Raw genomic sequence first — 26,019 nt, forward strand, 5'->3', positions numbered from 1 at the left:
AAAGCAATGTAATTGTTTATATTAATCAGTTTAAGTAAGGTATGATTTATATTAGGTCGCAACACAGATCATAGGTACATGTTAGATTAAAAGAAACTATGTTATACAACCCTTCATTGTCCCATAGAGAAAGTTTATACAGAGAAACCAGGTTTATGTGTGTGTGTAGGAAAAAAGAAGAAGAAAAGAAAAAAAAATTAGAAATAATAGAGCTATCCTGCCCCAACCCATACATTCTTATCAGGGAAAGAAAATGAAGCAAGAGAAACTATTGTTTCCTGCCTTCCTTTAGCTGCAGCAACTTAGTTATCTTTTTTGGAAGCATGGTAGAGACAGCACAGTTAAGGGGAAGACATTCTGCCAAAGAAGAGGATGCTGTTGGTCTTGCATTGCTTAATGAAGAATAGGAAAGGGTGATCACAACAGAAATCTTCTGTTATCTGTGCAGAATATTTACGAATTTCCACCCCTGTGGCAGCAGCAGCTTCTGTCCCCTCTTCATTTACCTCCACAAAGGATTTGTGTAAAACATTGGACACCACGAGACCTGGAGTGCTGCTCATGCCAGAGAAGTCAGCCTTCTGAGGACTGAAGGCGTCGGCCATCCCCATGTGCTCCAGTGGACCTGGGAGCTCATACTTCTCTTCCACTTTGAACCGAGGCAAAGATAAATACAACTCGACTGTGTGCATGTTCTGTGTGCTTGTCCACTCCAGTAACTTGTCAGCAGTGAGTTGTTCTTCAAGCTACGGGAGAGCAAGAAAAGAGATTAGCATGATTAACTGAGAGACTGTAACTTACATGGACAATGAATTAAAGTGAAACCTTTAGCAAATAATAAGTACTGAGTTTTTTGGTTTAGATATCTTTTATTTAGATAATTTAAAGTTAGATTTTATTTCCAATCTCCAAAAACCAGAATCATCATTTTGTACAAAATAAACTGTATACATAATTTTTCTTTTTCATTCAAAATATTTATAAATACTTTCTACACTGCTATATATTTCTTTCAAGTGAGTTTGCCTTATTCCATATCGGTGGCATCATGTTGATATTTAATATTCATAATTCTGCTTAATTCCTGATTAAACAAGCCTACAGTGTGATTCAGGCTACGTAAAATACTTGTATTAGAGATTGAGACAATCTCTCCCTTTAAATTTTTCATTATTGTCCTGTTTGAATATTTTTCCTAGTGTCTCACTTGAGTTTGATACACTAGAAAGAAGTCAGGCAACAGAAGGAAGAAAAGGAGACACAGCCTTACCTTCTTTAGACCATCAATTTCCACTGGCAGCAGGATGTACATACTTAATTCATTGCCTTTGTATGGTATTTCCACAATCTTGGTCTGCACATCCTCCAGAAAGATGAAGTTAAATTCGTTTTTTTGTTTCATCATCTGGACAGGTTTACTTGTGTTCTGTAATGAATCAGTATGTCAAATTCATATCAAGGCAGACACAGGACAGCACAGATGATACTGTTGAGATATCAAACAAATCAGCATCCTATGAAGACATAACCCTGATGTTTTTTGAAGTCTAGACAAAAGTTTTTCAGTTATTCCTAGTTAAGTAAATTTGCAAAAAATAAAGCACACAAGGTATTTTATTTTGGACTTCCATGGCATCACTCATATTTACATTAAATCATCCTCACATCTCCAAAAGGCATTATGTAAACAAACTGCCAACAGTACCTTGTTCAGCCAAAACTTTTCTTCTGTGGTGTGCTTTTCATCAAATTTTTGTTTCCATTGTCCTTTGAAATACACTGCATTCACCAGAACCAGTATAGTGCTACTGCTCAGGCTCCCACTAGGAAATAAGTCTTTGATTTTTCCTTTAAGGGAAAGAACAAAATATCTATCATCAGTACAAGGAGCTTTTCTCCAGGGTGTGTTACAAGAGTTCATTGTTGATCACTTATCACTGTTCACCCAAGTCATTATGTGAGGAAGTTGTTTACTTGTTCATAGGATGTAACCTTCCTTGAAGCATTTTGAGACCTACCTGGGATAGACACATCAGTTCTTGTCATGGGAAAGGCTGTCAGGCTTTCTGTCTGGGAGATTATGGCCAAATCAACTCACAGTGAATACTGGTACAGTGTTAGGATCTACTCTGTCAACTTAACTCTGTTCCTTCCTCTTCTAGCCTTCTATCTAAGGCTTGATTAGTTCTTGTATACAAATGACATGGGTTCTATAGTCTGAAGGACATTCATGGCAAAGTCAGACACCGCTCTTGCTTCACCCTCCTATTTGCTTTCATATTGGATTTCTGCAGGCTAGGTCTATAAATATAGGTGAGATATGGGATAGGTATCTACAGAGATCTCTGTTCTAGGTGGCAAGGACAAGATGATAAATTCTTTCCTACGGTCAGGGCTGAGAAACAGTCTGAGATCCAGCTGTGGTGACAAGAAGTGCCTCGCTTTTCTGATGGTGAAAGAGAAGGGGACTTTTTCTAACATTTACTCTTAGTTTTCCAGAAGTACCTGCAACTTGATACTGATATGATTTATATGATATGAATACATGTCTGGGTGGAGGCTTCAGATTCTGAAAGATACCATTAACTAATCAACATGTAAACAAATCTCTTGTTGCATTTAACTTATTGGTTTTCTGCCAAAGTTTCCATACTTCCTCCTGGCTCACTTCATATTCATGGCGACCATCCCATAATCTTTGGGGCTTCCTCCATGATCCTTCCATACAATACCATTTGTTTGGCTTTCCACCCAGGAATTAATCTTCTTTTGGCTGTCCTCTGCAGCATGTGCAAAATCAAGTGATTCCACGTTAGCTTGGTAATATTCCTTAATGTCTTCCAAAAATGTCTTTGAGATGTGAAGAAACCAAAAAGAATTAAGGACAACTTAGACATCACTCAAATTTCATCAGTTGTGATGATACTATAATCTGATTGCTGACTCTGATGGCAACAGTTAGTCTATGGACATGCAGATTATTTTCTCAGGTAATTGGTAGACAATATGAGAACACAGCGAAGGCTGGTGAAATGTTGTCACTGAAGGCAACATTATACTAGTACAGCATCTGGCAGATTGCAGGTGGAAAAGTGGCCTGATATGCAAATTTCATCATTAGTCATGCTAAGAAAGCTGATTGTCGTCTGACCTATCCTACCACTATGTTCGGCCATTGCAATCTCCTTTTTTTTTTTTATTCGATATAATTTATTTACATTTCAAATGATTTCCCCTTTTCTAGCCCCCCCTCCCCGAAAGTCCCGTAAGCCCCCTTCTCTTCCCCTGTCCTCCCTCCCACCCCTTCCCAGTTCCCCGTTCTGGTTTTGCCAAGTACTGTTTCACTGAGTCTTTCCAGAACCAGGGACTACTCCTGCTTTCTTCTTGTATCTCATTTGATGTGTGGATTATGTTTTGGGTATTCCAGTTTTCTAGGTTAATAACCACTTATTAGTGAGTGCATACCATGATTCACCTTTTGAGTCTGGGTTACCTCACTTAGTATGATGTTCTCTAGCTCCATCCATTTGCCTAAGAATTTCATGAATTCATTGTTTCTAATGGCTGAATAGTACTCCATTGTGTAGATATACCACATTTTTTGCATCCACTCTTCTGTTGAGGGATACCTGGGTTCTTTCCAGCATCTGGCAATTATAAATAGGGCTGCTATGAACATAGTAGAGCATGTATCCTTATTACATGGTGGAGAATCCTCTGGGTATATGCCCAGGAGTGGTATAGCAGGATCTTCTGGAAGTGAGGTGCCCAGTTTTCAGAGGAACCGCCAGACTGAAGATTTCATCTTACACCAGTCAGAATGGCTAAGATTAAAAATTCAGGAGACAGCAGGTGTTGGAGAGGGTGCGGAGAAAGAGGAACACTCCTCCACTGCTGGTGGGGTTGCAAATTGGTGCAATCTCCTTTTATCATGTGTTCAGTGGAGGAAATACTATCTTATCTCCTACCTCTCAAGTTCTTTCCAGGATTTCCTTGAGCCTTCCCATTCCAGAAGTCTCTTACTTGCCATTTATCCCCTGTCATAATTTCTGTGATCAAGTCAGTGCTGGTTCATTACTAATGCCTCATGAGAAGTCCTGGTGACCTACATTGTCTCATGGAAGAGTTCCTGAGCCTATGCTTCACACATAAGTCACTAGGCTCTTGGACAATCCAGTGGGTTAGAATTTTGACTATGAAGCTGCTGCTCCCTGAGCAAGTCCTGCCTATCTGAGTCTGCTTAGCCTTACTTTCACTTATGGTCATATCCATGTAGGACCTAGGATGCAGATTAAAGGGATGCAGAGCCAGGTATAACTTACCTGGAGAAATTGGAACTCCTTTGCTCCATAGATACTGTTGGCAGCCTTCAGGTCATAAGCATCATTGGATTTGTTTAACTGAGTCATAAGCTTTCGAAATTGTTCATGGACATTTTCTTCCTCCTTCAATGCCAACAAAGGTGTTCATTGAATTAGTCTGCTAATGCAAATACTAAACCCACAAAATAAATACCCAAACATCTGTAATCTCAAAGACAATTTTTGAACATTTTCTGATATCTGTTATATAGTATCTTAAATAGTCCTACTTTACATTCAACCATTTCCAGAAATGCCTTTTTTTTTGTTTTCTCCACATAATCTTGTTTGCTGAATTTTGAACTAAATATGTAGTACTTTTAGGTTGTTTTGTCTTACGTTCTTCAAAACTATAAATCATATGTCATTTCTAACAATTACTAATACTTGGTTATGTTTTGTTTGCCTCTTTAAAAGTGAAGGAACTGAACAAAACTATCCAGGATCTAAAAGTGGAAGTAGAAACAATGAAGAAATCACAAAGGGAGAAAACTCTGGAAGTAGAAACAATGAAGAAATCACAAAGGGAGACAACTCTGGAGATAGAAAAATCTTGGAAAGAAATCAGGAGTCATAGATAAAAGCATTAACAACATAATACAAGACATATAAGAAAGAATGTCAGATGCTGAAGATACCAGAGAATACATTGACTCAACAGCCAAAGAAAATGCAAAATGCAAAAAGCTTATAACCCAAAACATCCAGGAAATCCAGGACACAATGAGAAGATCAAACCTTTTAGGATTTTCAGTATAGAAGAGAGCAAAGATTTACAACTTAAATGGCCAGTAAAATATCTTCAACAAAAGTATAGAGCAAAACTTCCCTAACCTAAAGAATGAGATGCCCATGAACATACAAGAAGAGTACAGAACTCCAAGCAGACTGGACCAGAACAGAAAGTCCTCCCATCACATAATAATCAAGACACACCAAATGCATTAAACAAAGAAGGAATATTAAAAACAGTAAAGGAAAAGGGGCAAGTAACTTATAAAGGCAGACCTCTCAGAATTACACAAGACTTCTCACCAGAGAAGAAATGAAATGATGAGAAGATGATGAAAGCTAAAAGATCCTGGGAAGATGTCATACGGACCCAAAGAGAACACAAATGCCAGTCCAGACTACTAGACCCAGCAAAACGTCACCATTGATGGAGAAACCAAGAGAGTCTATGATAAAACCAAATTTATATAATATCTTCCCACAAGTCCAGACCTATGAAGAAGAATAGATGGACAATGCCAACACAAGGAGGGAATCTACAGCCTAGAAAAGCAAGAAAGTAATCTTCCAACTAACCCAAAAGAAGATAACCACAAAAACCTAAAAATAACATTAAAAATAACAGGAAGCAACAATCACTATCTTTAATATCACTTATCATCAATGGACACAATTTCCCAATAAAAATATATAGACTAACAAATAATTTTCATGTAAATCTTCAATTTTATCAGAAAATGTAATTCCTCTTTCAAATAATTTAGTAATGTTTTTATGTCTATTTTATCTGTATTATTTTTCATAATCTTCAATTTTGACATTTTTATATATTTCTTCTACTTTATCAGAAATGTTTTCCATGTAAATCTCTGATTTTATCATAAAATATTTTTAATTCTACTTTTAATTAATTTAGAAAGGTTTTTTATGTCTACCATTTTATATGTATAATATTCCATGAAATAGTCAATTTTAATGTATTTTTCTATATATTTCTTAAATTATATCAGAAACATTTTCTCTGTAAATCTTCAATTTTACCTGAAAGTTTTTGTACTTTCACTTTCAATCAACTTAGAATTATTTTTATGCCTACCATTTTATCTGTCTAATTTTCCATGATAATCTTCAATTTTAAGATGTTTTTCTATATATTTCTTCAGTTTTATTAGAAATATTTCCCATGTAGATCTTCAGCTTTGTCAGAAAATGCTTTTAAGTCCACTTTCAATCAACTTAGGAATATTTTTATTCCTACCATTATTGTATCTGCATAAAAATTTCCATGATAATCTTCAATTTTAACATGTTTTCTACATTTTTCTACAATTTTATCAGAAATATTTTCCACATAAATCTCCAATTCTATCATAAAATGTTTCCATTTCCACTTTCAACTAAAAAAGTTTAATTATCTCTGCAAAGAGATACTACAGAGCCAATTTTAACTTTAAGAATGTCTGAATGAAAACACTTATCCTTTCCTGCTAAGAAGGTAGCATGGTTAAGGCTCTACACACATATATAGTTGTGATAACAGTAATTTTCAAAGATGTGCTGATTTCTCCTCATATGTGAATGTGTGCTTATTTATCTTAATACAACTGTTGAATTAAGATCAAATCATTTTAGTAACATTATTGTGATACTGACAATTACAGTTTTATTGCAATGTTGTCTAACATTCATATGATTTCTTACTTGTAGCAAGCCAGACAGTTTTGTAAGCGTTTGTATATGTTCAATCATATTTCTTTCTACTCCTACTTTGCTAGAATGCAGTCCCAGTACATCAGGGCAGAGCTTTGCTCATCTGTGTGGAGCAGAGCTAGAGCTGAATCTAGACCATCCTCCTCTCCATCCAGTACTGACCTTCTGTAGTTACTCAACATAATGACTATGAGAATGAAGTGTGACACAGTACTCTACATCCAAATCTCTTTTGTTTGGAAATTCCCCTGCAGAATGTTTTTTCAAATGTAAAATGTTCCCATTCAATTACAAGGTTTGTCAAAAACCTGAAGCTCTTGTAGCATGAGGAACCCTGCACTTACATGGCAGGCTACAGATTTTTCTGTTGTCTTCTTGGTGGTTTCATTGAATTGAAGAACCTGGAAGAGACATTAAGTACAGCAAGAAAAGTTCACTTAAAGTTCTGTCTCAATCCAAGGAAACAAAAATAGAAGAAACCCCTGGAATATAAAGGCAAAAAACTTGAAAAATTGGAAACACTATACTCCAAACATTTGAACAAGAGTTTGTAGAATCATGATAAAGCTGACCTATGGTCACTCACATAAATAGATGTCCATCCACTCAGCGCTTAGGGAGCCATCAATTCACATCCCTCAGGTCTGAGACAATCCATTTCTTGCATCAATAGTCTCTACCATTTAAGATAACTTCTTGTTGTTGGACTCTTGAAGGCAATTATTCTAGCCTAGCACCCAGAGGACATCAGGAAGCACCTGGACCGTGTTTGGGAGGGTTTGCCCCTCCCATAGTTGCATGTTCCCAGTCATGGCAATGCCTCCTCAGCACCTTCTTCTTCATCTCGGGCATCAGGCTTCCTTGTTATTTACACTGACAGAGTTAGACAAGTTCAAACTCGTCAACCAAGTGAAGCGTAGACCTACCTTCTCAATTTGTTGTTCAGTGTTTCCTTTGGCTCCACGCTGGAGCATTGCTAATGCTGTCATTATGCTGATCGGGGAATAGAAGATGTTGTCCTCGGATTCTCTGAGCTGCCAGTACAGCTCAAGTGAGAATTTTGTAGTTGCTTCAGCAAACGAATGCATGGTGGCTCAGTGTGACCTTAAAGTCTAAGAACAGCATAAAGTCAGCACAGAGGTTAGGATGGCTTCTCTAAATATAGCATCACAGTGAAGTGATCAGTTCGTAAGGAAGTGACATACCTCTATTATCAGATTCTGGAAAATAAGTGTGCTATTATTACTTTTGAGCCTTCTGCAATGTACAACTTCTAACTTGAAGGTATGAAGTGAATGTCTTTAAGACTTGCAAACAGTTAATTGAGAATCCTTTTATCTTTCCTTCCTCACCAGCTATGCTTGTTTTGGATGGAAAGATTTCTAATGAATTCCAAGATAAAGATGTCTGGGGCTTGCAGGCAGCTAGGTGTCCAAAATTACCTATCCACTTTTCCTTTTAGATTCTGTAGTTGCCAGACACAAATTCTACAGGCTTGAGAAGATACATATGTTTAATTGAATATAAGTTACTTTGATAAGTAACATATTAAGTTAAAGAAGCATTTAACTTTCCTTCTGAAGATCATGAATAACAGAGTCAGGCAAAATATCACATACACCTGATGTAAAACACAGCACTGTTATCCTTCACCATAGTTCATACTGTTCATCAATAGTAGCTGGAAGCTCTTACCTGTGCTTCTGAAGGCAGAAGAGGGCAGGGAGGATCGGAGCCTGTGTGTGGCTGCTCCTGAGATCTGGAATTTATACCTCTCCTTTCCCACTGCTGCCTCGTCATTTCAGTGGTATTTCAAGTAAATCAACTTCAGATTTCATAACCAGGCTAGACTTTTAAGGTATGCAAATTTATGAGAAAAGGCTGGGTTCACATCCTACCACTCTACTTCCTTTTGCCACAGCTCACTGATAGTTTTTTAACCCTTGTTAGCCTCTGACTCACCTGAAATATGCATAGGCACTTTTCCAATAGCAATGATAGTACATTAATCTTTTAACCTGACAACTCTATTGTTCTGCTAGACAATTCTGATTACCTTGTTTTAAACGGCTGAACTGCCTTTAGGAACACCTAAAATAACAAATAACTAAATAACTTACTATCGGTACTTTTTCTTTATGAAAAATTTCATTAGTTCTGTCAGTTTCTCTGCAGGTTACTCTTTGCAAAGAGAGAAATAGTTCTAATTTTAGTTCAAAGTCATTACCAAGTTTCTGGAGAACTTTCATTGTGGTTGTTATTGATTTTTGTTTTTTGTGTTTGTTTGTTTTTTATTCTGTTACTCTTTTTTTTGCTTTTTCATGATGCTCTTCTCTTGCCACAGTTACTTCTCATGTCTCCTGAAGCTAGGTCCCTTGGAATTTTCTGTTGTTTAAAAAATTTTAGAAAATTATCTTTTTTTAATATTTTTATTTTCTATGTTCTTTGTTTACATTCCAAATGATTTCTCTTTTCCTGGATCCCTTCTCCCCATATGTCCCATAAACCTTCTTCTCTCCATTCATTCTCCAATCACCTCCCTCCTTTTTCTCTGTCATTATATTCCCCTCCAATGCTATATCAATCCTTTCCAGGATCAGGACCTTCTCCATACTTCTTCATGGGAGTCATTTGTTATGTGATTTGTGCCTTGGGTATTCAGGGCTTCTGGGCTAATTAATATTCACTTATCAGATATTGCATTCCATGTGTATTCTTTTGTGATTGGGTTACCTCACTTAGGATGATAGTTTCCAGATCAAACCATTTGCCTAAAAATTTTGTGAATTCATTGTTTCTAATTGCTGAGTAGTATTCTATTGTGTAAATATACCACATTTTCTGTTTCCATTCCTCCTTTGAGGGGCATCTGGGTTCTTTCCAGCTCCTGGCTATTATTAATAAGGCTGCTATGAACATAATGGAGCATGTGTCTTTATTGCATGCTGGGGAATCCTTTGGGTATATGCCCAGGAGAGGTATAGCAGGGTCCTCTGGAAGTGTCATGTCCAGTTTTCTGAGGAACCGCCAGACTGATTTCCAAAGTGGTTGTACCATCTTACAGCCCCACCAGCAGTGGAGGAGTGCTCCTCTTTTCCACATCCTAGCCAACACCTGCTGTCTTCTGAGTTTTTGATCTTAGCCATTCTGACTGGTGTAAGGTGAAATCTCAGGGTTGTTTTGATCTGCATTTCCCTAATGACTAATGATGCCAAGCACTTCTTAAGGTGCCTCTTGGCCATCCAAATTTTTTCAGGAGAAAAATCTTTGTTTATATCTGTACCCCATTTTTTAATAGGGTTATTTGGTTCCTTGGGGTCTTACTTCTTGAGTTTTTGTATATATTGGATATTAGCCCTCTATCAGATGTAGGGTTGGTGAATATCCTTTCCCAATTTGATGGTTGCCGTTTTGTCCTTTTAACAGTGTTCTTTGCCTTACAGAAATTTTGTCAAACTGTCATTATAGCAAGGAGAAGAACAATTGAAACAAAAAGTTTTATTTGAATGGCAACTTCTAATCTTTTATATGAAAACGTAGGAGAAAAGTGATCTTTTGTGTTTGACACAACAAGTTTTCTGAGTTGTGAAAACACAATCTCTTTCTTACCTCCTTGTTATAATACTGATAATACCAAATTCAGGATCAAACACAGGTGACAAATAGTGGGCCCAGCTAGTCTGCTCCTCTGAAAACACTGCAGTCTGAAAGCCTCCCAGGAATTCCAGTGCACACAGGGCAATTGGTAAGGGAACCACACCCCCTCCACACAAACAACCACAGGAGATGGAAATCCTGAGACTCCTATGGGGACTTGGAACGCATTACCCACCAAACCCCCACTCCCTGAATTACACTCCCCTCTGGCCTGTGCCTTCTGCCAGGGCTGAACACTAGTTTGTCTGCTCCTCTGAAGACACCACTGTTTGAAGACCTCACAGGAGTTCTGAGACATGCAAGGAAACTAGCATGGGGCCCTCTTAAACAGCCATAAGTGCTGGTAATCCTTTGGAGCACAGTGGACTCAGAGCCTATCACCCATTCCACCAAATATCCTCCACTCCACAACCTGAATTCTCCTCTTCTTCCAGCCTGTGTATTCTGCCAGGGCAGATCACCAACTTATCTGCTCCTCTGAAGGCCTTCCAGGAATTCCTCTGCATGCAGGTCAATGGACCCAACAGTCTAAAATCCTCCCTGAATTTATGCTGCATACAGGGCAACACACCTTACAGTCTGAAGACCTCCCAGGAGAATAGCTACTCACAAGGCAACAGCTTGGCTGCTCCTCTGAAGTATCAAGAGTCTGAAGGAATCCCAGGAGATCTGCTTTAGCCAAAGCCACAGGGCTACCAGGAGACCTGCAACAACCCAGGGATACGAAAAGCAGGCTCCAGACAGAGATACCCAGACCAGCTAACACCAGGGACCACCAGATGGTGAGACACAAGCACAAGACTATAAGCAACAGAAGCCAATGCACTTTAATATCATCAGAACCCAGTTCTCCCACCACAGCAAGCCCATGATACACAAACACACCTGAAAAATCAGGAGCTAACCTAAAATCATATTTCATGAGGATTATAGTTTCCTTTAGGGAGACTATAAATAACCCTGTAACCATAACTAAAACTAAAAGAATAAAGGGAAACACAGGTAAACAGATAGAAGCCCTTAAAGAGGAAACATAAAAATCCCTTAAAGAAATACAGAAAAGCACAATCAAAGAAGGAAAGGAAGTAAACAAATCAGTCCAAGACCTAAAAGTCAAAGTAGAATCAATAAAGAAAATACAAATGGAGGCAACCCTTGAAATGGAAAACCTAGGAAAGAGGTAAGGAATTGCAGATGTAAGCATTACCAGCAGAATACAAGAGATAGAAGAGAGAATCTCAGGTATTAAAAAATTCCTTAGAAGATATTGACACAAGTTTCATTGAAAATTCAAAATATAAAAATCCCTTAACCCAAGACATCTAGGAAATCCAGAACACAATTTGTATTAGTCAGGGTTCTTTTGAGTCAGAAAACATATCGGTAGTCTTTATATAGTTGGGGAATTTGTCAATGACTTACACCTTGTAGTCCAACTCTCCAACAATGGTCAGCAGCAGCTGTGAATGGAAGTCCAAGGATCTAGCAGTTGCTCAGTCCCACAAGTCAAGCAGGCATGAAAGAGTAAGAGTAAGTCTTCCTTTTTCCAGTGTCCTTATATAGGTCTCCAACATCAGGTGTGGCCCAGATTAAAGGCCTGTGCCATTGTGCCTCTAATTCCAGATGATCTTGAACTTGAGATCTCCTTGTCTTAATCTCCTGGAATTCATAGTCACTATGCTTCAAGATCTCCATGCCAAGGTCCAGGTGAGAAACTTGTATCTCAGCCTCCAGATCAGGATCATAGGTGAGCCTTCCAATTCTGGATTGTAGTTTATTCCAGATAATAGTCAAGTTGATAAGCAGGAATAGATACTACAATTGCTGGTGGGATTGTACGATGGTACAACCACTCTGAAAATCAGTCTGGGAGTTCCTCAGAATATTGGGCATAGTAGTACCTGAGTACCCAGCTGTACTACTCCTGGGTATATACCCAGAAGATGCTCCAACATATAATAAAGACACATGCATTCTAAGTTCTAGCAGCCTTATTTGAAATAGCTGGAACATGGAAACAACTCAGATGTTCCTCAACAAAGAAATGCATACAGAAAACTTGGTACATTTACAAAATGTACCAAATGTAGCTATTAAAAACAATGCCTTCATGAAATTCTTAGGAAAGTGGATGGATTTATAAAATATCATCCTGAGTGATGTAACTCAGTCATAAAAAATGACTCATGGTATATACTCATTGGTAAATGGATATTAGGAAAAGAGCATGGAATTCCCATGATACAACTCATACACTACATGAAGCTCAAGAGGAAAGAAGACCAAAGAGTTGATACTTAGAAAGGTGAACACAATAATAAAGGCAAGTAGATGGTGTGGGGGACCTGGGAGGAACAGAAGGAGGAGGGAAGAGGGTTAGAATCAGGTATGGGAGGAGATAGAGGAGATGTACAGAGGGTCAGGAAATTGAACAGAGGTGTGTAGCGATGGGGGAATAGGGAACTGGTGATAGCAACCAGAAAGTCCCAGATGCCAGAAAAGCAAGAGCCTTCCAGGATCCCAAGGGGATGACATTAGCTGAAATTTTCCACAAAAGGGAGGGAGGACCTGTGGAGATCATATCCAGAGTCTAGGCCTGGCCCTCTAGTTGAGGAATGTGGCTACCTACCTATCTCAAAAAATTTACCCCAGAATTTCTTTGTCTAAAGGAAATATAGGGACAAAGAGTGGAACAGAGACTAAAGGAAAGGCCATCCAGAGACTGTGGGGATTCATCCCATGCTCAGACACCAAACCCCGACACTATTGGTGGTGCCAAAAAGTGCTTGCTGACAGGAACCTTATACAGCTGTCTCCTTAGAGGCTCTGCCGTATCCTTACTAATACAGATGTGGATGCTTGCAGCCAACCATTTGACTGAGCACAGGAATACCAATGAAGAAGTTAGGGGAAGGACTGAAGGGGCTGAAGGGGCTTTATCTGGCATCAATGGGAGGGGAGTTCCTTTGTCCTCTGAAGGCTCCTTGCCCCAGTATAGAGGAATGCTAGGGTGGTGAGGCAGAAGTGGACAGGTGGGGGATCATCGTCATAGAAGCAGGTTAGGGAGGATGGACTAGGGGGTTTGCAGAAGGAAACCAGGAAAGGGAATAACATTTGAAATGTAAATAAATAAAATATTCAATTAAAAATTAAGGGAAAATAATAAAAAGGTGTGAAAACCATTTGATTTTTATTATTTGTTTGTTTGTTTGTTTGTTTTGGTTTTTCAAACATGGTTTCTCTGTATAGCATTGGCTGTCCTGGAACTCACTCTGTAGACCAGGCTGGCCTCGAACTCAGAAATCTGTCTGCCTCTGCCTCCCAAGTGCTGGGATTAAAGGCATGTGCCACCACTGCCAGCATTTGTTTTCTCTTGTAATACTTTGGGTTCAATATTTCTATTGATTTCTATTCAAACCAAGATTGGATTTGAAATTTGGATAGCTCTATTTTAACTCTTAAAGAGTCAGCACCTTATATCTTCTAAGAGGCCTCTTAAAGTACTGATGTTAATTTTTGTCATGGAATTACCTAGACTTTTAAGCGGAATTGTTATGTGTTCTGTGATGATTGAGACTGAATGATAAAAGTGTAGAAAATTTCACGGTGCAAGAGAACACACCCTAGCCACATCAGTGAGAAGAAAGTGGACTACTCAGCTTAACTTGTCTTCACTTATTTACACGTGACAGCAGCTTTATAATGATTATTGCACTGGACAACAAGGGCTTCTAGGGTTCTTTCATAAGGGCTACAGATATGAGAAATTATATTAGTATTAATATTTTTCCAATCTGTCTTTGATGAAATCGTTCTTTCACTTTGTAGTATTTAAAACTTTATTTGAACTGGAGGCTTGGCTTAGTGGTAGAGAACTTGTCTGATATGCAAGAGGCTTTGAGTTGGATCCCTCGTACTACAATTTATAAGCCATAAATGCAACAAAAACTTCTTGCTCTTAAAAATAAAAAGAGCATGTGTAGAAATATATTTGCACACAATTCCAGATTTAGCATAGGTGAATTTCCTTTTAACATACCCTTCCTGAATGATGGATATCTTGCAGTTGGAAGGATGATAAAGTAATGAACACATTGAAAAGACCATTATTTTATTGAAAATGTATTCATAAAATCACATTTATAAGTTTATGAAGTGTTCAGATAGCTCCTAAAGTAATGTAGATGTTTATATTAATTAGTTTAAAAAGAAGATATGATTTTTTCTAGCTCACATATCACAGGTCACAGATACATGCTACATAAGGAAAGGCTATATTAAAATATCCCTTCATCTATTTGTTGAACATTTTCCCCCAGAGAATGTATGGATGTTTAGAGAAAAGGAAGGAAAGAAAGACAACATAGAGATAATATTGCTATCCCACTCCAACTAATGCATTCTTAGTGGGGAGCCAGCTAAGAAAGAAACCAAAGCAAGAGAAACTTGTTTCCTGGCCCCAATTAGCTGCAGCAACTTTGTTAACTTTTCTGGACATGTGGCAAAGCCTCTGCACTTAAGGGGAAGACATTCTGCCAAAGAAGAGGACGCTGTTGGTCTTGCATTGCTTGATGAAGAATAGGAAAGGATGATCACAACAGAAATCTTCTGTTTTCTGCGCTGATGTTAAACTGACTTCCACCCCTGTGGCAGCGGCAGCTTCTGTCCCCTCTTCATTTACCTCCACAAAGGATTTGTGTAAAACATTGGACACCACGAGACCTGGAGTGCTGCTCATGCCGGAGAAGTCAGCCTTCTGAGGACTGAAGGCATCGACCATTCCCATGTGCTCCAGCGGACCTGGGAGCTCATACTTCTTTTCCACTTTGAACCGAGGCAAAGATAAATACAACTCGATTGTGTGCATGTTCTGTGTGTTTGTCCACTCCAGTAACTTGTCAGCAGTGAGTTGTTCTTCAAGCTACGGGAGAGCAAGAAAAGAGATTGGCATGATTTACTGAGAGACTGTAACTTACATGGACAATGAATTAAAGTGAAACCTTTAGCAATTAATAAGTACTGACTTTTTTGGTTTAGATATCATTTATTTAGATAATTTAAAGTTAGATTTTATTTCCAATCTCTATATCCAGAATCATTGTTTTGTACAAAATAAGCTATATACATTATTTTTATGCTCCCACCTACCTATCTTATTTTAATAGAGGTTTCTTTATATTTTCTTGTATATACTATTACAATTTATCATTATCATATAATTCCCCATGTATTTCTTTTTTATTCAAAATATTTATAAATACTTTCTATACTTCTATATATTTCTTTCAACCAAGTTTGACTTGTCCCATATTGGTGGCATCATGTTGATATTTAATATTCATAACTCTGCTTAATTCCTGATTAGAGTAGCCTACAGCGTGATTCAGGCTGTGTGTAAAATACTTATATTACAGTTTGAGACAATCTCTCCCTTTAAATTTTTTATTATTGTCCTGTTTAATTATTTTCCCTAGTGTCTCATTTGAGTTTCAGACAGTAGGAAGAAGTCAGGCAATAGAAGGAAGAAAAGGAGACACAGCCTTACCTTCTTTAGACCATCAATTTCCACTGGCAGCAGGACGTACATACTTAACTCATTGCCTTTGTATGGTATTTCCACAATCTTGGCCTGCACATCCTCCAGAAAGATGAAGTTAAATTCATTTCTTTGTTTCATCATCTGGACAGGTTTACTTGTGTTCTGTAACAAATCAGTATGTCAAATGCATATCAAGGCAGACACAGGACAGCACAGATGATACTGTTGAGATATCAAACAAATCCTTTGAAGACATAACGCTGATGTTTTTTGAAGTCTAGACAAAAGTTTTTCAGTTACCCCTAGTTAAGTAAAGTTACAAAAATAAAGCACACACTATATTATATTTTGGACTTCCATGGCATCACTAACATTTAAATTAAATCATGCTCACATCTCTCAAAGACATTATGTAAATAAACTGCCAACAGTACCTTGTTCAGCCAAAACTTTTCTTCTGTGGTGTGCTTTTCATCAAATTTTTGATTCCATTGTCCTTTGAAATACACTGCATTCACCAGAACCAGTATAGTGCTACTGCTCAGGCTCCCACTAGGAAATAAGTCTTTGATTTGTCCTTCAAGGGAAAGAACAAAGTGTCTATCATCAGTACAAGGAGCTTTTCTGGAGGGTGGTTAGTAAGAGTTCATCGTTGATCACTTATCACTGTTCACCCTAGTCATTTCATGAAGAAGTTGTTGACTTGCTCATAGGATGTAACTTCCTTGAAGTGCTTTGCATCCTATCTGGGATGGACTCATCAGTACTTGTCATTGGATAGGCTGTTAGGCTTTCTGTCTGGGTGATTATGGGTAACTCACAGTGAATACTGGTACAGTATTTGGATCTACGCTGTCAACTCTTTTCTTTCCTCTTCTAGCCTTCTATCCAAGGCTTGATTGGGTCTTTTATGCAAATGACATGGATTCTATAGTCTGAAGGACATTCCTGGCAATGTCTGACAGGACTCCTGCTGTGTCCTTCTATTTACTTTCTTATTGGATTTCTGCAGGCTAGGTCTGTAAATACAGGTGAGATATAGGATAGTTGTCTACAGAGATCTTTGTGCTAGGTGGCAAAGACAATGTGATAAATTCTTTCCAAAGGTCAGGGTTGAGAAACTGTCTGAGATCCAGCTGTGGTCACAAGAAGTGCCTTGCTTTTCAGATAGCAAAAGAGAAGGGGACTTTTTCTAACATTTACTGTTAGTTTTCCAGAATTACCTGCAACTTGATACTGATATGATTTATATGATATGAATACATGTTTGGATTCTGAAAGATACCAGTAACTAATCAACATGTAAGCAAATCTCCTGCTGTATTTAACTTATTGGCTTTCTGCCAAATTTTCCACACTTCCTGTTGGCTCATGTCATATTCATGGCGACCATCCCATAATCTCTGGGGCTTCCTCCATGACCCTTCCATACAATACCATTTGTGTGGCTTTCCACCCAGGAATTAATCTTCTTTTGGCTTTCTTCTGCAGCATTTAAAAAATCAAGTGATTCCACGTTAGCTTGGTAATATTTCTTAATGTCTTCCAAAAATGTCTTTGAGATGTGAGGGGAAAAAAAAGAATTAAGGACGACTTAGACATGACTCAAATTTCATCAGTTGTGATGATATTGTAAGCTGACTGCTGACCCTCATGGCAACTGTTAGGCTAAGAACATGCAGATTTTTTTTCTCAGGTAATAGGTAGGCAATACATGAACACAGTGAAGGCTGGTGAAAAGTTGTCATGAAGGCAACCTTATACTAGTATAGCATCTGGCAGATGGCAGGTGGACAAGAGGGCCTGATATGCAAATTTCATCATCAGTCATGCTGAGAAAGCTGATTGTCGCCTGACCTATCCTATCATTATGTTCAGCCATTGCAATCTCCATTGATCATGTGTTTAGTGGAGGAAATGCTATCTTATCTCTTACCTCTCAAGTTCTTTCCAGGATTTCCTTGAGCCTTCCCATTCCAGAAACCTCTTACTTGCCATTTATTCCCTGTCATAATTTCTGTGATCAAGTCAGTGCTGGTTCATTATGAAGGCCTCATGAGAAGTCCTGATGACCTACATTGTCTCATGGAAGAGTTCCTGAGCCAAGGCTTTACACGTAAGTCACAAGGCTCTTGGACAATCCAGTGGGTTAGAATTTTGACTATGAAGCTGGTGCTCCCTGAGCAAGTCCCTATCTGAGTCTGTTTGGCCTTACTTTCACTTATGGCCATATCCATGTAGGACCTAGGATGCAGATTAAAGGGATGCAGAGCCAGGTATAACTTACCTGGAGAAATTGGAACTTCTTTGCTCCATAGATACTGTTGGCAGCCTTCAGGTCATAAGCATCATTGGATTTGTTTAAGTGAGTCATAAGCTTTTGAAATTGTTCATGGACATTTTCTTCCTCCTACATTGTCAAAAAAGGTGTTTACTGATTTCTCTTCTAGTGCAAATACTAAACCCACAAAAAAAATACCCAAACACCTGTAATCTCAAAGACATTATTTGAACATTTTCTGCTATCTGTTATATATTATCTTAAATATTCCTACTTCACATTCAAACCCTTTAAGAAATGCCCTTGTTTTCTCCACATGATCCTGTTTTCAGACTTTTGATCTAAATATATAATACTTTTAGGTTGTTTTGGCTTAAGTTCTTCAAAGCTATAAATGACATGTCATTTCTAACAATTACTAATACTTGATTATGCTCTGTTTGCCTATTTAAAAATGTAATTATAATCGGCCCTTTTATATATATATGAAACAATTAATGGTATTGTTTATAACAAATTGAATCTGTTTTATGGTTCTTCTCTTCTGGTGGATATTCTCTGCCTATAAGATAGCATATGCCCACGATTAATCTGATGATTAGACTTCATGTAAATAATATCTGTTTGAATACAGTCTAGGTAAAAATGAAAACTTTCTGAGAATTTAATGATCTCCTCAATGAGAAGGTACAGAGCCAAATTTTGACTCTTAGAATGTCTGAATCAGAGCACTTCTCTTTTCCTGCTAAGAAGGTAGCATGGTTGAGGCTCTACAAACATGTACTTGTGAGAAGAGTCATTTTCAAATATGTGCTTATTTATCTTATTACAATTGTGGAATTAAAACTGTTTTAGTAATGTTATTGCGTTACTTACAATTACTGTTTTCTTGCAATAATGTTGTCTAACATTCATAGGATTTCTTACTTGTAGCAAGCCAGACAGTTTTGTAAGTGTTTGTGTAATTCATATTTCTTTCTACTCCCACTTTGCTAGAACGCAGTCCCAGTACATCAGGGCAGAGCTTTGCTCATCTGTGTGGAGCAGAGCTAGAGCTGAATCTAGACCATCCTCCTCTCCATCCAGTACTGACCTTCTGTAGCTACTCAACATAATGACTATGAGAATGAAGTGTGACAGTACTCCACATCCAAATCTCTTTTGTTTGGAAATTCCCCTGCAGAATGTTTTTTTAAATGTAAAATGTACACTTTCAATTACAAGGTTTGTCAAAAACCTGAAGCTCTTGTAGCACAAGAAACCCTGCACTTACATGGCAGGCTGCAGATTTTTCTGTTGTCTTCTTGGTGGTTTCATTGAATTGAAGAACCTGGAAGAGACATTAAGTACAGCAAGAAAAGTTCACTTAAAGTTCTGTCTCAATCCAAGGAAACAAAAATAGAAGAAACCCCTGGAATATAAAGGCAAAAAAACTTGAAAAATTGGAAACACTATACTCCAAACCTTTGTACAAGAGTTTGTAGAATCATGATAAAGCTGACCTATGGTCACTCACATAAATAGATGTCCATCCACTCAGCGCTTAGGGAGCCGTCAATTCACATCCCTCAGGTCTGAGACAATCCATTTCTTGCATCAATAGTCTCTACCATTTAAGATAACTTCTTGTTGTTGGACACTTGAAGGCAATTATTCTAGCCTAGCACCCAGAGGACATCAGGAAGCACCTGGACTGTGTTTGGGAGGGTTTGCCCCTCCGATAGTTGCATGTTCCCAGTCATGGCAATGCCTCCTCAGCACCTTCTTCTTCATCTCGGGCATCAGGCTTCCTTGTTATTTACACTGACAGAGTTAGACAAGTTCAAACTAGTCAACCAAGTGAAGCGTAGACCTACCTTCTCAATTTGTTGTTCAGTGTTTCCTTTGGCTCCAAGCTGGAGCATTCCTAATGCTGTCATTATGCTGACCGGGGAATAGAAGATGTTGTCCTCGGATTCTCTGAGCTGCGAGTACAGCTCAAGTGAGAATTTTGTAGTTGCTTCAGCAAACAAATGCATGGTGGCTCAGTGTGACCTTAAAGTCTAAGAACAGCATAAAGTCAGCACAGAGGTTAGAATGGCTTCACTAAATATAGCATCACAGTGAAGTGATCAGTTCGTACGGAAGTGACATACCTCTATTATCAGATTCTGGAAAATAAGTGTGCTATTATTACTTTTGAGCCTTCTGCAATGTACAACTTCTAACTTGAAGGTATGAAGTGAATGTCTTTAAGACTTTGCAACCTGCTAATAGAGCATCATTTTATCTTTCCTTCTTTACCAGCTATGCTCATTTTGGATGTAAAGATTTCCAATGAATTCTAAGATAAAGATATTTGAGGCTTGCACGCATCTAGGTGTCCAAAATTGCCTATCCACTTTTCCTTTTAGATTCTGTAGTTGCCAGACACAAATCCTACAGGCTTGAGAAGATACATATGTTTAATTGAATATAACTTACTTTGGTAAGTAACAAATTAAGTGAAGGAAGCATTTAACTTTCGTTCTGCAGATCAAGAATAACAGAGTCAGGCAAAATATCACATAAACATGATGTAAAACAGTGCATTTTTTATACTAAAGCATAGTTCATGCTGTTCATCAATAGTAGCTGGAAGCTCTTACCTGTGCTTCTGAAGGCAGAAGAGGGCAGGGAGGAGAGGCGCCTGTGTGTGGCTGCTCCTGAGATCTGGAATTTATACCTCTCCTCTTCCCACTGCTGCCTCGTCATTTCAGTGGTATTTCAAGTAAATCAACTTCAGATTTCATAACCAGGCTAGACTTTTAAGGTATGCAAATTTATGAGAAAAGGCTGGGTTCACATCCTACCACTCTACTTCCTTTTGCCACAGCTCACATCATTGATAGCTTTTTAACCCTTGTTAGCCTCTGACTCACCTGAAATACGCATAGGCACTTTTCCAATAGCAATGATAGTACATTAATCTTTTAACCTGACAACTCTATTGTTCTGCTAGACAATTCTGATTACCTTGTTTTAAATGGCTGAACTGCCTTTAGGAACACCTAAAATAACAAATAACTAAATAACTTACTATCGGTACTTTTTCTTTATGAAAAATTTCATTAGTTCTGTCAGTTTCTCTGCAGGTTACTCTTTGCAAAGAGAGAAATAGTTCTAATTTTAGTTCAAAGTGATTACCAAGTTTCTGGAGAACTTTCATTGTGGTTGTTATTGATTTTTGTTTTTTGTGTTTGTTTGTTTTTTATTCTGTTACTCTTTTTTTTTGCTTTTTCATGATGCTCTTCTCTTGCCACAGTTACTTCTCATGTCTCCTGAAGCTAGGTCCCTTGGAATTTTCTGTTGTTTAAAAAATTTTAGAAAATCATCTTTTTTTTAATTTTTTATTTTCTATGTTCTTTGTTTACATTCCAAATGATTTCTCTTTTCCTGGATCCCTTCTCCCCATATGTCCCATAAACCTTCTTCTCTCCATTCATTCTCCAATCACCTCCCTCCTTTTTCTCTGTCATTATATTCCCCTCCAATGCTATATCAATCCTTTCCAGGATCAGGACCTTCTCCATACTTCTTCATGGGAGTCATTTGTTATGTGATTTGTGCCTTGGGTATTCAGGGCTTCTGGGCTAATTAATATTCACTTATCAGATATTGCATTCCATGTGTATTCTTTTGTGATTGGGTTACCTCACTTAGGATGATAGTTTCCAGATCAAACCATTTGCCTAAAAATTTTGTGAATTCATTGTTTCTAATTGCTGAGTAGTATTCTATTGTGTAAATATACCACATTTTCTGTATCCATTCCTCCTTTGAGGGGCATCTGGGTTCTTTCCAGCTCCTGGCTATTATTAATAAGGCTGCTATGAACATAATGGAGCATGTGTCTTTATTGCATGCTGGGGAATCCTTTGGGTATATGCCCAGGAGAGGTATAGCAGGGTCCTCTGGAAGTGTCATGTCCAGTTTTCTGAGGAACCGCCAGACTGATTTCCAAAGTGGTTGTACCATCTTACAGCCCCACCAGCAGTGGAGGAGTGTTCCTCTTTTCCACATCCTAGCCAACACCTGCTGTCTTCTGAGTTTTTGATCTTAGCCATTCTGACTGGTGTAAGGTGAAATCTCAGGGTTGTTTTGATCTGCATTTCCCTAATGACTAATGATGCCAAGCACTTCTTAAGGTGCCTCTTGGCCATCCAAATTTTTTCAGGAGAAAAATCTTTGTTTATATCTGTACCCCATTTTTAATAGGGTTATTTGGTTCCTTGGGGTCTTACTTCTTGAGTTTTTTGTATATATTGGATATTAGCCCTCTATCAGATGTAGGGTTGGTGAATATCCTTTCCCAATTTGATGGTTGCCGTTTTGTCCTTTTAACAGTGTCCTTTGCCTTACAGAAATTTTGTCAAACTGTCATTATAGCAAGGAGAAGAACAATTGAAACAAAAAGTTTTATTTGAATGGCAACTTCTAATCTTTTATATGAAAACGTAGGAGAAAAGTGATCTTTTGTGTTTGACACAACAAGTTTTCTGAGTTGTGAAAACACAATCTCTTTCTTACCTCCTTGTTATAATACCGATAATACCAAATTCAGGATCAAACACAGGTGACAAATAGTGGGCCCAGCTAGTCTGCTCCTCTGAAAACACTGCAGTCTGAAAGCCTCCCAGGAATTCCAGTGCACACAGGGCAATTGGTAAGGGAACCACACCCCCTCCACACAAACAACCACAGGAGATGGAAATCCTGAGACTCCTAGGGGGACTTGGAACGCATTACCCACCAAACCCCCACTCCCTGAATTACACTCCCCTCTGGCCTGTGCCTTCTGCCAGGGCTGAACACTAGTTTGTCTGCTCCTCTGAAGACACCACTGTTTGAAGACCTCACAGGAGTTCTGAGACATGCAAGCAAACTAGCATGGGGCCCTCTTAAACAGCCATAAGTGCTGGTAATCCTTTGGAGCACAGTGGACTCAGAGCCTATCACCCATTCCACCAAATATCCTCCACTCCACAACCTGAATTCTCCTCTTCTTCCAGCCTGTGTATTCTGCCAGGGCAGATCACCAACTTATCTGCTTCTCTGAAGGCCTTCCCGGAATTCCTCTGCATGCAGGTCAATGGACCCAACAGTCTAAAATCCTCCCTGAATTTATGCTGCATACAGGGCAACACACCTTACAGTCTGAAGACCTCCCAGGAGAATAGCTACTCACAAGGCAACAGCTTGGCTGCTCCTCTGAAGTATCAAGAGTCTGAAGGAATCCCAGGAGATCTGCTTTAGTCAAAGCCACAGGGCTACCAGGAGACCTGCAGCAACCCAGGGATACAAAAAGCAGGCTCCAGACAGAGATACCCAGACCAGCTAACACCAGGGACCACCAGATGGTGAGACACAAGCACAAGACTATAAGCAACAGAAGCCAATGCACTTTAATATCATCAGAACCCAAGAGAGAGTGCGGCGGCGGCGGCGGCGGCGGCGGCGGTAGCAGTGGCTGCTCCAGCTGAAGGGCCATCAGCGGTGGAACCAAGGCGACACAGGGTCCAGTTAGGCCCTGCGCCCACGACCACTGACCTTCGCTGACCAGCCGGGCGGCAAGCAGCTGCGGTTCTGCGGAGCCTTTCGCTGCACGGAAGCCACTTCAGAACTCGGCTTCCCGCCAGTCAGGAGAGACTCACCTCCATCTTGATCCCGGGCTCCAGAGATCGGTCAGACTGAGGTACACAAACATAATCCTAGGCCCAACACCGCAGGGGTCTGAGCCAGACGGGCGTTGGCCTGCACCCAGGCCCTGGGCTGTTCGAGTGGCCATCGGGGCGCCAACCCAGCCAGGAGTTTTTTTTGCCCCAGCCGGCGCACGCGCCGCCATTTTGCCTACAGGAGCCAGAGTGCTCGGGAGGGCAGAGACTGCTAACAAGCGTAGCCTGAGGCTAACAAAACGGGGGTCTAGGCCCCAAAAGGCACAGGACTGACCCCAAGAACTGGGCGGCTTGGTGGGCCATCTGTGTGTCAACCCGCCCAGGAGGTTATTAGCACAACAGACTCTCCTGGTGCTTTCAGGGAGCGCGGACGCGCATGCCCGCCATCCGGGTCACCTGGCGGACCCAAATAGCAGTCATAGCCCTAGGGGAACTTTGCTCGGACCTTGGCCTCCCAGGCGTTTGCTTGGACTCAGGGCCCGGGCGACAAGGCTAACCTTGTGTGCGCCAGCCCAGTTGGGGAAATCGGCTGCCCAGCGGAGTGAGCGGAACACAGGGGAGGCCACAGCAACATACACATTCGGAGCTCCCTGGGGGTGCACACGGGTTCCATCTGGCCCACAGACACAATCTGGGGCAAGGCCTCAGGCAGAAGCCCTCAGGTCAACTCTCTCCGCTTCAGATCAGCCTGAGTGGCCGCCACATCTCCAGGTCCCTCAAGAGGCTAGTGGGGGCTTCCGGGCGGCCAGCTGGGAGAAGTCGGTGTGCTCCAATAAATCCTGCGGGCCCCAGCGGGAGCCTTCAGGTGCCTGCTTCGGGATCTGAACAGCCTGGACAACAGCACCCTGTCTACAGGCAGTGCAGAGTGTAAGCTGTGCACCAGAGGCCAACGGGGAAGGGGCAGCTTGCACTGGTGAGTCCAGCACTGACAAGACCAAGTAACACCAGTGAGAGCTAGATGGCAAAAGGCAAACGCAGGAACGTCACTAACAGAAATCAAGGCAATATGGCAACATCTGAACCAAATTCTCCTCTACCAGCAAGTCCTGGATACCCCATCACACCAGTAAAACAAGATTTGGATTTAAAAATCACTGGTCATGATGCTGGTACAGGAACACATGAAGGACATTCAGGAGAAAATGGATCAAAAGTTAGAAGCCCTTGCAAGGGAAACACAAAAATCATTGAAAGAAATCCAGGAGAATACAAAAGCCAACAAGGAGGAAATGCAAAAAACACTTAAAGAAATACAGGAGAACTTTGGTCAACAGGCTGAGGTCATGAAAGACGAAACACAAAAATCTCTTAAAGAAATACAGGAGAACTTTGGTCAACAGGCTGAGGTCATGAAAGAAAAAACACAAAAATCTCTTAAAGAATTACAGGAAAGCACAAACAAGCAAGTGAAGGAGCTAAGCAAAACCATCCAGGATCTAAAATCAGAAGTAGAAACAACTAAGAAAACTCAAAAGGAGACAACTTTGGAGATAGAAAGCCTTGGGAAGAAATCAGGGGACAGAGATCCAAATATCAACAACAGAATACAAGAAATAGAAGAAAGAATCTCAGATGCTGAAGATTCCATAGAAACCATGGACTCAACAGTTAAAGAAAATGCAAAATGCAAAAAGCTTGTAACCCAAAATATCCAGGAAATCCAGGACACAATGAGAAGACCAAACCTAAGGATTATAGGCATAGATGAGAGTGAAGATTTACAACTTAAAGGGCCAGCAAATATCTTCAATAAAATTATGGAAGAAAACTTCCCTAACCTAAAGAGAGAGATGCCCATGAATATACAAGAAGCCTACAGAACTCCAAACAGACTGGACCAGAACAGAAATACTTCCCGTCACATAATAATCAAAACACCAAATGTTCTAAACAAAGAAAGAATATTAAAGGCAGTAAGAGAAAAAGGCCAAGTAACATATAAAGGAAGACCTATCAGAATCACAGCAGACTTTTCACCTGAGACTATGAAGGCTAGAAGGTCCTGGGCAGATCTCATGCAGACTCTAAGAGAACACAAATGCCAAC

At 39.6% G+C, this 26,019-nt stretch overlaps 2 protein-coding genes across 5 annotated transcripts; both read right to left on the minus strand.

Annotated features, from left to right (window-relative positions):
- Nucleotides 1-212: 212 nt before the first annotated feature.
- On the minus strand, nucleotides 213-7,891 carry LOC127697294 (serpin B4-like). 2 transcript variants are annotated; one of them, XM_052200334.1, is made up of 7 exons: nucleotides 7,730-7,891; nucleotides 7,148-7,204; nucleotides 4,323-4,445; nucleotides 2,733-2,850; nucleotides 1,706-1,848; nucleotides 1,271-1,426; nucleotides 213-746 (listed from the first exon to the last, which is right to left on the minus strand). In XM_052200334.1, exons 1-7 carry the CDS (start codon nucleotides 7,889-7,891, stop codon nucleotides 342-344), a joined length of 1,164 nt encoding a protein of 387 aa, XP_052056294.1. In that variant the 3' UTR covers nucleotides 213-341. The 2 variants fall into 2 exon arrangements, with proteins under 2 accessions (XP_052056294.1, XP_052056292.1); XM_052200332.1 differs by having other exon boundaries at nucleotides 1,271-1,363; nucleotides 7,142-7,204.
- Nucleotides 7,892-14,976: 7,085 nt separating this feature from the next.
- Nucleotides 14,977-20,299, minus strand: LOC127697292 (serpin B4-like). 3 transcript variants are annotated; one of them, XM_052200326.1, is made up of 7 exons: nucleotides 20,137-20,299; nucleotides 19,554-19,610; nucleotides 18,287-18,409; nucleotides 17,437-17,554; nucleotides 16,434-16,576; nucleotides 16,006-16,161; nucleotides 14,977-15,381 (listed from the first exon to the last, which is right to left on the minus strand). In XM_052200326.1, exons 1-7 carry the CDS (start codon nucleotides 20,296-20,298, stop codon nucleotides 14,977-14,979), a joined length of 1,164 nt encoding a protein of 387 aa, XP_052056286.1. In that variant the 5' UTR covers nucleotide 20,299. The 3 variants fall into 3 exon arrangements, with proteins under 3 accessions (XP_052056286.1, XP_052056288.1, XP_052056287.1); XM_052200328.1 differs by having other exon boundaries at nucleotides 16,006-16,098; nucleotides 19,548-19,610; XM_052200327.1 differs by having other exon boundaries at nucleotides 19,548-19,610.
- Between the last annotated feature and the right edge of the window lie 5,720 nt (nucleotides 20,300-26,019).

The sequence above is a fragment of the Apodemus sylvaticus genome, chromosome 12 (assembly GCF_947179515.1).
Source record: "Apodemus sylvaticus chromosome 12, mApoSyl1.1, whole genome shotgun sequence".
Classification (NCBI taxonomy): domain Eukaryota; kingdom Metazoa; phylum Chordata; class Mammalia; order Rodentia; family Muridae; genus Apodemus; species Apodemus sylvaticus.